The sequence below is a fragment of the Elephantulus edwardii genome, unplaced genomic scaffold, assembly GCF_000299155.1.
Source record: "Elephantulus edwardii isolate Elephantulus edwardi_28Jun2011 unplaced genomic scaffold, EleEdw1.0 scaffold00097, whole genome shotgun sequence".
NCBI lineage: Eukaryota > Metazoa > Chordata > Mammalia > Macroscelidea > Macroscelididae > Elephantulus > Elephantulus edwardii.
The window spans coordinates 3,037,556-3,052,617 of NW_006399847.1; the positions used below are offsets into that span (position 1 = coordinate 3,037,556).

Here is a 15,062-nt window from a genome sequence, read left to right on the forward strand (position 1 = left end):
CAACTTGTCTTTAATCCAGAGCACCTTGATCTGACTTACCTATAAGAAGCTACTCTCACAGGCTCTGGACTGAACTTTCCCTGAAGTCAGAAGTTCAGAGAAAAACACAACTGATTTCTGGAGCACTGTTGTCAGATCAAGAACATATCAATGTCTTGAAGAAAGCAAGCTATTTCACACACTACACAAACATAAAGCAAGATGTCACCCCCAAAAGGTGACACAGTGTCAATGGATTTCCTGAAGTCAGAAAGTCTGATGGAACTTTTGGACACAGAATTTAAAAGAACAATGATTGATTATTTTCAACAGATGAAAGACAAACTTGAAGAACTACAGGATATTGTAAGCAAAATCAGGAGGAGCTCAATAAAACAATCCAGGATAATGCAGATAAAACAAATGAGGCACTAGAGGCACAGGAAAAACAAGAAACCATGATCCCAAGTATGAGATCCAATGTTTCAGATGCTGTCAACATGATGGAGGGATACATGAGCAGAGGTGAAGAAATGGAACACAGAACCAGAGAAACAGAAGATAGAATTGTCACCACTGATGTACTAGAGCAAAAAGCAGAATCAAAAAGAAAGGAAAAGGAAGAAAACCTAAGAACAATGTGGGACACTATCAAGAGAAATAACATTCAGATCATTGGAATCCTAGAACAGGAAGAAAGTAAAGGCAACAAAAAAGTTATGGAAGAATTACTAGAGGAAAACTTTCCAGTCATAATGAAGAATAAGAGTATATATTCAAGAAGCTGAGCAAACACCATATAGAATAGACCACAAAAGAAAAGCAAGGCATATCATAGTAGAATTTGCCAGAACCAAAGATGAGAGAATTCTGAAAGCAGCGAAGGAGAAACAGAGCAACCTTTAAGGGAGAGTAGATAAGATTTAGTGCAAATTTCTCAGCAGAAACCATGTGAGCAAGAAGAGAGTGAAAGGATGTATATAAAACACTCAGAAAACACAGCTGTCAACCAAGAATACTGTACCCAGAAAAATTATCCATTAAATATGAAATCAAGATATTCTCAGGAAAATAGAACCTAAGGAAGTTTGTAAAAACAAGACCAGTGTTGCAGGGAACACTAAGAGATGTACCACAGAAAGCAGCATGGACCAAAGTAACTAGCAACAACACTAAAAAGAACTCAATAAAATGACAGCAATAAAACCCTGCCTTTCAATAATCACACCAAATGTGAATGGTTTGAAGGCAGCACTGAAGAGAAGAAGAGTAGCAAATTAGATTACTGCCCCCCCCCAAATCCATCAATATGCTGTGTACAAGAGACCTACCTGAAAAATGAAGATAAAGAAAGACTAAAAATAAAAGGATGGGGGAAAAATATACCAAGAAAATGGCAACCAGAAAAAAGCAGGAGTTGTGATATTAATCTCTGATAAAATAAATTTCAGTGCAAAAAACATTACAAAGGACAAGGAAGGTCACTATATAATGCTTAAAGGGTAAATAGAACAAGAGGACATAACAATAATAAATATCTAGACACCAAGTGAAAGACCTGCAAAATACAAAAAACAAACATTAACAAAATTAAAAAAGGAGATAGACAACATCATTATAGTAGTTGGAGACTTCAATACACCCCTCTCAAGAAAGGTTAGAAATATCTGGAAAAAAACTCAACAAAGATGCTCAAGAATTATACCACACAATAAACCAACTTGATTTCATAGAAATTTATAGGCTAATACACCACCAAAAAACACAGTATACCTTCTTCTCCAATGTACATGGAATGTTCTCCAGAATAAATCACATTTTAGGTCATAAGGCAAGCATCAATAAATTAAAAAACAGAAATAGTACAAAGCATTTTCTTAGACCACAATGTTACAAAATTAGAAATTAATAATAAGAGGATAAAGGAGAAAAAAACTATACATTTGGAAACTGAACACTTTGCTTGAACATGAGTGGGTACTAGAAGAAGTAAAAAATGAAATAAAAAAGTTTCTTAAAGGGGAGCTCTGGTGGCCTAGTGGCAAGAAGCTGCACTGCAATCCCAGAGGTGCACGGTTTAAATCCACCAGATGCTCTGCCGAGGAAGGAGGGACAATCTCTTCCTGTACCAGTCAGATCTGATTTGATGGCGCACACACACAAAAATAATAAAATAAAAATTAAAAGTTTCTTGAAACAAATGACAAAACACCACTTACCAAAACCTGTGAGAAACAGCCAAAGTAGTAATGAGAGGTCAATTTATAGCAATAAGCAAACATATCAAAAGGCAGGAAAAAATGACAACTGATTCTGACCCTACATTTCCAGCAAATTGAAAAAGAACAGCAAAAAAACCTGATACCCTATAAAAAAGGGGGGGAAATGAAATAGAAAACCAAAAAACAATTGAGACCATCAACAAAATAAGGAGTTGATTCTTTGAAAAGGTCAATAAAATTGACAAACCACTAGCAAAACTAATAAAGGAAAAGAAGGGAAAAACACAAATAATCTGAATAAGAGATGAATCAGGCAACATCACAACAGAACCAACTAAAATAAAAAGGCTAACATTGGAATATTATGAAAAATTATACTTAAACAAATGTGAAAATTTAGAGTAAATGGACAAATACTTAGAAATTCACAAACTATCTAAACTGACACTGACTGAAATTGAACACCTGAACAGACACATTACAAAAGAAGAAATTGAAAAGGTAATAAAACAACTTCCAGCCAAAAAAAGTCCTGGACCTGATGGCTTTATGAATGAATTTTATCAAACATTCAGAGAAGAACTGTCACCAATCCTGCATAAACTATTTTAGAAAATAGAAAAAAGATGGAATTCTCCCAGACTCATTCTATGAAATAAAGATATCCTTGATACCAAAGCCAGGTAAAGACACCACTAAAATAGAGAACTATAGGCCAATAAATCTCATGAACATAGATGCAAAAATCCTGAATAAAATCCTGGCCAATAGAATCCAGTGATACATGAAAAAAATAATTCACCATGACCAAGTGGGATTTAAAACAGGCATGCAAGGATGTCTCAACATGAGAAAAACAATCAATGTAATTCATCACATTAACAAAGCAAAGAACAAGAACCATATGATCTTATCAATTGATGCAGAAAAGGCTTTGACAAAAGCCAACACCCTTTCCTGATTAAAACACTCAACGAAATAGGATTAGAGGGTAATTTCTTCAACACAGCAAAAAGTATAAACACAAACCTGAGAGCCAACATTTCTCACAATGGAGAGAGAATAAAGGCATTCCCTTTGAGAACAGGAACTAGGCAAGGATGCTCACTATCTCCTCTCTTAGTGATAGCAATAAGGCAAGAGAAGGAAATAAGAGGTATCTAAATTGGCAAAGAGGAGGTAAATTATCTCTATATGGAGATGATATTCTAGTAAACTTAGAAAACCTTAAAGACTCAGCAAGAAAAATACTGGACATAGTTGACCAATTCACCAGAGTGGCAGATACAAGATCAACATACAAAAATCAATTGGATATCTCTATACTGACAGAGAGAATACAGAACGGGAGCTGAGAAAAACAATACCCTGCACATTAGCTAATCACAAGATTAAATACTTAGGAGTAAACCTAACCAAAGCATCTAGTCAAAGAAAATTACAAAACCTTATTACAAAAAGCCAAAAAGAGACCTGAAGAAGTGGAAGAATATCCCTTGCTCATGGATAGGAAGACTCAATATTGTGAAAATGACAATATTTCTAAAGGCAATTTACATGTTCAATGCAATCCCAATACAAATACCAATCTCATTCTTCAATGAGATGGAAAAGGCAATCTCCAATTTCATTTGGAATGGAAAGAGGGCCAGAATAAGCAGAGCACTCCTTAAAAAGAGAAACAAGGTAGGAAGCATCTTATTCCCGATTTCAAATCTTACTACACTGCTGTGATGGTCAAGACAGCGTGGTATTGATACAATGTCAGACACATAGATTAATGGAATAGAATTGAGAATCCAGAAATCATTCCATTTACCTATGGTCAACTAATTTTTGACAAGGAGATGAAATCACTTAAGTGGGGAAATGACAGCCTTTTTAACAAATAGTACTGGCAAAATTGGAAAATAATCTGCAGAAAACCCAAGCAAGATTCACACCTCACTGCAAATACAAAAGCCAATTCAAAGTGGATTATGGATTTAAGACTAAAACCAAGGACTATAATCTTCATTAAAGAAAAGCTTGGAAGAATTCTAGAAGTCCTAACCCACAACATAGTCTTCCAAGCATCCTGAAAAATCTTTAAGCAGGAGAGGACAAAATAGATGAATGGGACCTTCTAAGAATCAAATCCCTATGCACATCCAAAACCTTCTCCAAAAGAGTAAAAAGGGAAGCCACAGATTGGGGAAAAATATTTGGTAAAGACATGTCTGACAAGGGACTTATATATAGAATTTAAAAATTACTCAAGCACCACAACAAGATAAAGGTAAATAACCCAATTGAAAAATGGACACAGGATATGAATAAACACTTCACCAAAGAAGACATTCAGATGGCCAACAAACACATGAAGAAATGTTGAAAATTCCTAGTTTGAGAGAGATGCAAATAAAAAACAAGGACATACCATCTCACCCCAGTAAGAACAGCAAAATTTAACAAACAGCAAACATCAAATCAATGTTGCAGAGAAACTGGAACCCTTATCTCCTGTTGGTGGGAGGGCAACCATCATGTAAGGCTGTATGGTGCTTTCTCAAAAAAGTTGCAAATAGAAATACCATATGACCCAGAAATTCCACTACTGGGAATTTACCCTAAAGAAACAATAACTGTCACCCAAGAAGATATATGCACACCCATGTTTATTGAGGCTTTGTTCACAATAGCAAAGAGCTGGAAACAATTCAAGTGCCTATCAACAAACAAATGGTTAGAGAAGCTCTGGTATATTCACACAATGGAATGCTATGCAGCATTAAAAAACAAGGAACTCATGAAATATTATGCAAAATGGATGACCCTGGAGGACATTATGCTGAGTGAAATATCTCAGCACAAAAGGACAAATATTGCATAGGGCCACTGTTGTAAAATGGGACTGACATCAGGGTTGAGGGAAGACAGAGAAGGAGTATACTGAATTGAAACAGATGAAGAAGACAATTGTTTAAAAGGGACATATGATTGGGTATTATTGTCATGACAAGAGTCCAGAATGAAAGCTGCACAGTGGAGTGGACTTGGGGGGAGCGATTGCATAATAATGAAAGATTTTTTTCCTTTTACTTTTTAAGGAGAAGAGTGAACAGTGGGGAGGGGGTGGGCAAGAAGAAAAGTTCAACAATGAATAACTGGAAACCCTAAGTCTGTAAACTTTCATTAAAATTAATAAAAAAGAAGAGCAAGATAATAAAATTTCAGTTTTGCAGGCTATGTGATCATTGCAAGAACTCAACTCTCTTATTACAGAGTGAAAGCAGTAAGAGACAATGTGCAAACAAAGGGTATGAGCATGTGTCCATAAAACTTTATTTGCAATAACAGACAGCTTGTTGGGTATACAGTCCATCGTTTATACTTTGCAGACTTCTGGATTAGGTGATGTAGAAGTTCTTTTTACTGCTAGTATTTCATGCTTTAATGTGTTTTAATAGCACTGCTACTTGGAAAGAAAGCCACGTTGGTTATGCAAAGTCTTTTGGTTATGTAGTTTGTTACATATCTAAGGATTTATTCTGTTATTCTTTCTCTTTTCTTCCTTTATTATTGTTGTTGTTAGATGCTGTCCAGTTGACTCTGATTCTCACTGATCCTATAAATGACATATGAACCTTGTGCCATCCTCTAAATCTCCTCCATGGTCAAATCCAGTGTCCTATCAGTGGGTTAATTTATCTTTTTTGGGGGGTCTTCCTCTCTTTTGCTAGTTGGCAACCTTCCCTAGCACGACGTCTCTTCCCGAGGACTGACTCCTCTGACAACATTCCCAAAGTATGTGAAATGAAGGTTCACCATCTTTGCCTCCAAGGCACACCCTGGTTTTTCCTCTAAGATGTATGTGTTTATTTTTTTGGCAGCTCAGGAAGTCCTGTATAATGTTTTATTTTTAAGTGGATATAATTATATTGATTTATCCTACTAGCTGTTGTTGTTAGGTGCTATAGAGGTGTTTTTTTTTCCATTTTGTTTTGTTTTTGGTGCTGTAGAGTTGATGATGACACACGGGGACCCTGTAAACGACAGATCTGACCCTTCCCCCATCCTGCACCCTCATCATGATCTCTGATATGCATGAGCTCATTTTTAGAGTCACTGTGTCAACTCATTCCATTGAGGGTCTCTTTGTACGATGTCCGTTTCCAAGGACTGAGCCCTCCTGAAAACATGTCCAAGTATTTGAGATGAATGTTCATCATCCTTGTTTCTAAGGAGCACCTAAGGTTATTGAGCCTGAGATGTTAATTGTTCCCACAGTCATTAGGATAATTGGTCTACTTTCCTAGAGCAGTTCTGATCTTAACCTAGTAGTCCTAGGTACATTGGGCACTATAGAGTGGGTTCATATAAAGATTATTGAATTGGTTGGATAGAAAGACCTGTGGGTACTTGAATAAGATTATAGGCTGAGAGTATAAAAGGTTCTGTCATATTTGGAAAAATGAAAGTCAGTGAATCAAAAGAAGTACCACCGTCATTACCTCTCTGGCTCAGTCCCTAATTTGCCCTAATGTGCTGGGATGGATCCCTCCTGGTGTTCCCTCACCTGTGACAACTCAAGGATCATGGGCTGCTTTGAGCTGATGCCATCATCATGGCTGCTCCCAGGGCACTGGCGCTCTTGCAGGCTTTAGACTCTCTGTGATTTCAAGTCACTAATGTGAAGAATAGCAAGCTCTGGTGGCCTAGTGGTAGGAAGCTGTGCTGCAATCCCAAAGACATGCGGTTTGAATCCACCAGCTGCTCCATGGGTGAAAGATGGGCAGTCTCCTCTCGTGTAATTTACTACCTCTGAGAATCTGCTGGAGGGTCAGATATGAGTTACATCTGACTTGATTTCACACAACAATATGAAGAATGGTTAAGGCTGGAACAGAAAAACCTGACTATACTTGTTCCAATGTGAACAATTAAAATAGATTGATATAAGAAGCAAAGATAGAATGTGGGGTACTGTGAAGGAAACTTATTTCTAATAGTTGCAGCTGACAAAACCAAAGATTTATTTTTTTCCTGGACACGGGGAAATTTAGGGATAATGGAATGAGTAGTGACTATATAAGAATCAAATGGAAGAGAAGAAAAAAAAAAGACAACAACAAAACAATTTTACTTCCACTCCTACAAGCATAGGGGTATGTTTGACCTGTGTACACAAGGAAAAATGGTTAAAATTAGGTCAAAGCCATGTGCTTACTTCCACAGATTTGTGCCTCTTTCCCAAAATGAGTAGGTCCTCTGATTGAACTAATTTTTTTTCTGTATTTTATATAAGAGTTATATTTGATTTAATATAAGAAGGAAACCATTAAAAGGAAAAAATAGTATGATGGTGAGTAATAGTACTCAGATGACATGAGGGGAAAAGGATGTGTGAGTGTGCATGTGTGTGTGCGCGCGCGCACACACGAACATATTTCTGTGAGAGAGAGACAGAGGTGGAGAGAGCAACAGAGATAAGGCCCACATAGCCCATAGTGTGAGAGCAACACAAGAACACATTGTGTTATAAATTATGTCTTTTTCTTTTTTAAAGAACAATTTATGGCACAGAAGAACTGGGTAAGGTAATACCAGAATCCTTAAAGTCATACTACTTAATAATATGACAGATTTATTTAGAATTGACTATCCTAGTTCCAGTCTTAATATTTTGATTTTTCTACCACTGTAAAGATTATCTATGGAGCCCTGGTGGCATAGTGATGAAAACACTTGACAGTGAACCACAATGTCGGCTGTTTGCGTCAGCAAGTGTCTCCTCAGTAGAATGAAGCAGTCAGCTTCTGTAAGATATATAGCATATATATATCTGTCCTACAGGGTCCCTCTGCACAATCTAGTTGACAGGAGACTATTTCATGGGGAAAGACTATACAGAATAATCTTTATTTGTTACCCTTCAGGGGCAAGTTACAGTTTCCTGTAGAATGGCTTGCCACTGTAACTAGCCTGGAGCCCCTGCCTAGACAGTTGCAGGCAGACATGGCCTGGAACTTAAGACTAGGGGCCCGGAGCCCAGGGAGGAGTGGATGCAAGCACCTTCAGGATGTTTCCACTCACTCCTTATTTTCAGATGGGTCCTCCCAAGTAGGACCTCTAGAAAAGAAAAGTCCCCCAGACTCAATTTAGATTCGAAATAGAACATGATAACATATTTTTCAGGACTTACTCATCTTCTCAACAAGATTTCCAGAGTGAGCAAACAGAAAATACAGGCTGCCCAGGTAAGCTTGAATTTTAGATAAACAATAAATACCTTTGTGGTCTAAGTATGTCCCACACACTACTGGGGCTATCCTTACACAATAAAATTATCACTGTTTACCTGGGCTTTCTGTATTTTACCTGGGAACTTTAGTGTTGGGACTCTGGAAACTCCACAGGATCTGGGAAGAATCCTGTAGAAAAGAGCATGAGACTAAATCAAGGAGGGAGAGATCATAAGCAGGTTAAATGGAGAAATGACAAATCATCTGAGAGGTAAGCAGAGATGCATCATTCTGGAATCTTCACTACCTTACCCATTAGATCACCAACCCCCCTTACAGGGCCACTTGAGGGAGCAAGCCTTTGCACCACGACTGTGTGTCCTCAGCACACTCCTTCACGATTCTTGGCAAGGATCTGCATTTTGTATATTTAGGGGTGGCTTGGGCACATGGAAGAACACGCTGGCATGTGATGAGGCCACTGTAGAGAAGGCTAGAGGAGAGGGTAGGCAGGGCGGGCGTGGGGACTGCAAATGGGAAACAGCAAAGACACAGTGCAGCGCTGAAGGAACAGGGCGGACTTCAAGACCACACTTAGGCATGAACATAGAATTCCACGTGCAAATGCCCATGAATGGCTTAAAAGTACCTTTCTTCATAAATTTTATTTCATTCATTTATATGAATTTTTTACTTTATTAATTCAGTTTATATAAACTTACTCGTGCTTTTGTAGTATTTGCCAGGGACTAAGTATCTACTCTCTGGACTAGGGAAAGTCAGCTAGGATTAAGAACAGCAGTTAGGAGTAATCTCTTCCCTCACCTCCAGAGCTTCCCCTGCAATGATCAGCAATTAACTCCTATTGTTTAACTTCTGGTTTTGAAAGATTAACTCCTATTGTTTAACTTCTGGTTTTGCTTCCCACCCGACCTCCTCCTTTTTGAAAAAAAATTCCTACATTACCTCCCAAAGCTCTATTTAGTAGATTTTTCACTCCTGCTTGAGAACCAATTCGTTTTGGAGCCTGTAGAAGTTTCTAGGTGGAGGGATAACCATTGGAATCCACGCACCTGGAACTATCATCGACTAATAAGACCCTCTGGGTCTTATTTGTTTACTCATCATTATTTATCTTGACTCCAGGACTGAGGATCTTGTATTGAAGTTACACTGAATTAAATTTAAAGTTAAGCCTAGTGATGACGGAGATTTTCTTTTAGGAACCAAAATGTGATTAAAAGGGAAAAAAACACAACGCCAAACCCAACAACCCACAAAACCCAAGCATGCCCACTGTCATATCACCCAAGGCTATATTCTGAGTCAGGCTTCGGTGTCATGGAAACCACTTAAGCTCATTTGTGCTTTCAGTGCCTAAAATCTACTCATAAAAAGACAGTTTCACAGCAGAAACTGAAACACAGCTTAGAGGGAAAAGAAGGCGCTGCACCCATGTGCTCGCCAGGGGATTTTAAAGGAAGGAAATGACCCTGCTTTCTGTTGTCATAGACGACAACCCCTATCATGCACCACCATTGTTCCCACATCATGGATTCCTTATTCTCCAACTCAGGCAGATCTTATGAGAGATAAGGATATTCTGGGATGGGGGGGGGAAATTCAGGTCTGGGATGCTCAGTAAGCAGGATGTGTGGTCTTTCAGGCATCAGGCCCCTGAAGAGCCTAATTACTTAAGAGTAGAACTGGTTGATCAGGTGCTAGAGGCAGGAAATCTCTCGAAAGACTTCCCACCTCACTCCTCCTAGTACGGAAAAAGAGCTGGAGAGACAGAGTTTGAGGGTGCAGGCTGGCAGGAAGAGCGTTGCCCTGTGCAGCGCTACGGGAGTGTCCTGTACTGGCAGCCGCGCACCCTGCACACCTGTGCGCCCCTTGGGGCTCAGAGGCCACGCCCACTCACCTGTGCTGCTCTGGATGGTCCGCACGGTGGTGGTGGTGCGTGGTGGAGACGAGGACCGCAGGGACACGCACTCGTCGTCCTGTGAGCAGCCCTTCTCGATGGCCCGCACGTAGCTGTGGCTCCGCATGCGGAAGCAGCCGGGCACCGGCAGGTCCAGGGCCTCCACCGCCTGCGACTCCAGCTCACTGAACACAGACTCACACACCGACTCGAACTGGCCGTTCACTTCCATCTCGCTCACCTGCGGGAGAGACCACCGCACGTGAGACCTATCCTGTGCAGAATCCACCTCCCTTTCAAGCATCTCCCAATTTCAATCCCCCAAAAGGAATCCGAGTCTGAGTACATAAAATTCAAAAGCATTTGCATTTCTTGTTGTCACAAGATCCAGGTCTCTGGGTGGCCTAGTTAAACACTAAGAGCTGATGTTCAAATGTACCCAGAGGTATGAGGGGAGAAAGGTCTGGCAATTGGAACACAGCTCTATTCCCCTACACATGCGGGCTTACTGTGAATCAGAATCCACTCCATGACAGTTTTATTATTTTTTAACTGCATGCTTCAAAATTAGGAAGGGAGGGTGTCGGGGACGTGTCCTATATGCAGAATCTATATGCAGAATAGATCATTCTAGAAGCTGGACTTGATGAGGAAGAACGTGGTATAAGGATTGGGGCAAGACTCATCAACAACCTGCATTATGCAGCTAACACAATCTTGCTTGCTGAAACTGAGGAGGATCTGAAGAGTTTACCACAAAAGGTCAGGGACTGTAAGCTTCAGGCTGCACCATGATAGATGGAGAAGAGACTGAGGTTGTTGATAGTTATAGCTTGCTCAGCTCCACAATCAACCCTCTTGGCCCCAGCAGACAGGAAATCAAAAGACAAATTTCATTAGGGTCAGTTTGCCATAAGGACCTCTCCAGAGTGCAGAGGAGCAATATAATGTCAGTCTAAAGACTATAGTGTGCCGGATACAAGCCATGGACTATGCAATTACATGCTATGCATCAGAGAGCTGGAAAATGACTAAGGATAACAGAAGAAGAATCGATGACTTTGAGTTGTGGTTCTGAAGAAGAATCATGAACTTACCATTGACCTCCAGGAGAACAAATAGGTCTGTCTCAAAAAGGGTAAAACCAGGTTTGGATTTTGAAGCTCACATCATGCTTGGAAGAGGGGAGGGACAGCACAGGAGAAGACCTCAGATGAGACGGATTGACAAAATAACTGGGGCAGTGGGATTAAGTGTGTCAGAGTCAGTGAGACTGGCTCAGGATAGGGCAGGGTTCAGAGTTGTTGTACATAGGGTTGCTATGAGTTGCAGGTAACCTGAAGGCACAAAACAACTATGTTACAGGGACCTGTGATGGCTTAGTGCTAAGCAGCTGTGCTGCAATCCATAAAGCACATGGTTCTAATCTATAAGCTGTTACACAGGAGAAGGCAGGGCAATATCCTCCTGTATCATTTACTGCCTTTGAAAACCCTCTAGAGACGAAGCTATGGGGTCAACATACAAGAACAATGTTAGTAAAGTTTAAAGACTAATGTGTGCCTGACCCAAGTCATGGTCTTTTCAGTTGCATCCTAGTCAGCCAAAATTTGAACAATGAAAATGATGACAGAAGTACTGATGCCTTTGGGTTGCGGTGTTGGAGGAGTACTGAATATTCCATGGAGTACCAAAAGAATAAACAATCTGTCTCACAGGAAATGCAACCAGGCATTGCTTAGAGGCAAGGATGGTGAAACTTCTTACATACTTTGGGCACATTGTCAGGAGGGGTCACATCCTTAGAAAAAGATATCAAGCTGGGAAAGGTGGAAGGTCAGGGAAAGAGAGGAAGATCCCCAACAATATAGATTGACAGTGACCGCAGCAATGGGGTTGAGCGCCTCAGAGATGTGAGGATGGCATAGCCCAGGACATTCATTGTTCAGATCTGTTGTTAGTGGACTTGAGGACATCTAGCAATAACAGCAAAGCTGAATGACCTCTGGAGGCACTGTCCTAGGAAGCTGTGCTGCTAACCCAAAGGCAGTCTCTCTGGCATTTGGAACCCACCAAAGACTCCTTGGGAAAAAGGCAATCTCTTCCTGTGCGATAAACATCTTCTGAAAAGTCATTGGAGGGTCAGCTATGAGTTGATTACAACTTAACAGCAATGAGTTTGATTCTGAGATAGTTGAATGCTATTTAATCTAAAATTAAAAATGAGAGATAGCATTCTAAATAAAAAAAAAATCTTTGGTTTTAGGATACACGGAGGTATGGGGGCTGAAAAGCCTTAACTTCGGGCATGTAAATATTATCATTCCCCTCTTTTTACACCAACCTAGGGAACATTTTAAGCTGCTCATATATGTCACTGTTTTTCATACAAACACTTCAGAAACTAGTATTTTTAGTATGCCTTGTGAAGTAACTAGTTGGTCAAATAATTTTAGTGCTGAGTGAAGCTTAATTGAGTGCAAAATATGGAAACATGACCTATATTTCCTGGCAAGATACCCATATTTTGTACAAAAATAGACCAAACCCTTGTAAAAAATTTGGAAAGCTCTAGAAAGATTTTAAAACTATTTACAGGTGTCACTTTTCTTTAAAAGAAATGATTCCACACATTGTTTGTAACTGCACTTTAAAAATATTGCACATGAAATATGTTTACGGCATTGAAGTCTATGGGGGAGAGAATAGTCTAAAAGTATTATATTTTAGGGCATTATTTTTATCGTAGGAGTATGCAATGAGGGTTGTAGAGTGGATTATATTTGGGGCTAGGGGGTGGGGTTTGGGGAGGTGCGGGGGGGGGATTGTGTACCAATGAGGGAGTTTTTCTTTTGCTTTTCAAGGAGAGGAGCAAATGGGGGGGTAGGGGTGCGGGGAGAAGGGTGCAACAATGAATGCATGGAATTCCAAAATCTCTGTAGATGTTCATTGAAATGAAAAATAAACAACCTAAATTAAAAAAAAATATTGCACATGAAGGCTTCTCCTTGATGGAAACGAATTTTATTTATATATATTCCTTTGCTTTAGACTTGTTTTGGGCTTGTCCTGTCTAATTCTCATTAGAAGTGAAGGTCTTACACTATGGCCAAGTTATCAGGAAGGGCCAGTCCCCGGAGCAGGGCATGCTGCTTGATCAGCAGACACAGGATGACCTTCAGCAAGATGTATGGATACAGTGCCTGTAACAGTGGGCTTAAGTATAGCAGTGACTGTGAAGGTGGCACAGAAGGGTAATATTTTGCTCTGCTGTACACAGATTGCTATGAGCGAGGACTTACTTGAGGGAATCTAACACGAGTAACATAATAATCTCAAGAGAAGTGTTCACTAGTAGATAACTGAGAGACCTGGGAGTATTTTAAAATTTTCTGTTACGTTCCAGAGTTTCTTTCTATTTTCTCCAATACCAATTAGTGGGCAAATGAGAATTTAACAGATTTAATAGATAACCATTAAGCTTAGAATATAAACTGAGAACTAAAAATATTTGACTATCTCCTCATTTTGTGTTATCTAAAGTCATGCTTCAGCAATGGCTGATTTCCTTAAGTTTCAGATACAAAAGGCCAGTCATCTTAAGGCATGCTAGATGGGAAAGAGATAGGCATTTCTCAATACTTTCTTACAGTCTGAAAATAGTGTTTTCACAAACTTTATTCATTTGGGGAGCTTTTGTGGCCCAGATGGAGTTGTGCTTCTAACCCGAAGGTAGTGCCTATCTGGCAGTTCAAATCCAATAGAAGCTTGGTGAGAGAAAGAGGGGGGCAATCTCTTCTTGTACAATTTACAGCCTCTGAAAACCCACTGGAGGCTCATCTATGAGTTGGTTCTGATTTGGCGGTGATGAGTTTTGAGTATTTATGTTTGACATAAAATTCTTGAACTTTTTCAAGTTTAATGGTTATGTATTTACATAATTAACATGTTGTTGTTATGTGCCATGGAGTTGTTTGTGACACATAGTGACCCTGTATACAACAGCTCTGGTTCCTGCTCTATCTTGAGCTCAATCCATCTCATCCAGGTCTTTCTCTCTTCCATTGTCCCTCCACCCTTCTAAGCATAATGTCCTTCTCCAAGGAGTGGTGTCTCCTGCCAACATGCCCCAAATCCTAGCTTCCAATGAGCAGCCTGGTTTCACTGTGTCCAAGAAAAATCTGTTCTCTTAGCAGTCCATGGTATGTTCAATACTCTTCTCCAGCACAACTCAAAGGTATTGATTCTTCTTATATAATCCTTAGTCATGTTCATAGCAAGTAATTGCAAAGATCATGGCTTGAATCACATGCACTTTAGTCTTTAGATTGTCATTGCTCACATTTTAAGGAAAAATACGAGATACATATTTAGGAAAGGGATACAATATCTGGAACTTACTGTCAAATGGAAAGCAAGAAACAGCAAACAAATGTGTTAAACTAAAAATGACTGATGAATCTGAATCTGGTCTAGGCTATACACAGGATTTCTTTGTATTACCCATGTAACTCCATTAAGTTTGAAATAATACCCTTGTCAAAGTAACAGTTATTAACCTTGGGTGATTATATTTCCAGAAGCAATATATACCTTTTCTATATTTTTCATAAAAATTCAATAGATCTGCCCCTGTTATTATTTATTTATTTATGTATGTATGTATGTATGTATGTATGTATGTATGTATGTATGTATTTATTTATTTATTTATAT

At 39.4% G+C, this 15,062-nt stretch overlaps 1 protein-coding gene across 8 annotated transcripts in view; it reads right to left on the reverse strand.

Annotated features, from left to right (window-relative positions):
• DLGAP1 (discs, large (Drosophila) homolog-associated protein 1) overlaps positions 1-15,062 on the reverse strand; it is a 542,994-nt gene that overhangs the window by 258,736 nt on the left and 269,196 nt on the right. For all 8 annotated transcript variants that reach the window (XM_006891397.1, XM_006891398.1, XM_006891401.1 and 5 more), the window contains exon 4: positions 10,347-10,587. In XM_006891397.1, the coding sequence (XP_006891459.1) occupies positions 10,347-10,587 (241 nt within the window). The remainder of the gene's footprint in view (positions 1-10,346; positions 10,588-15,062) is intronic.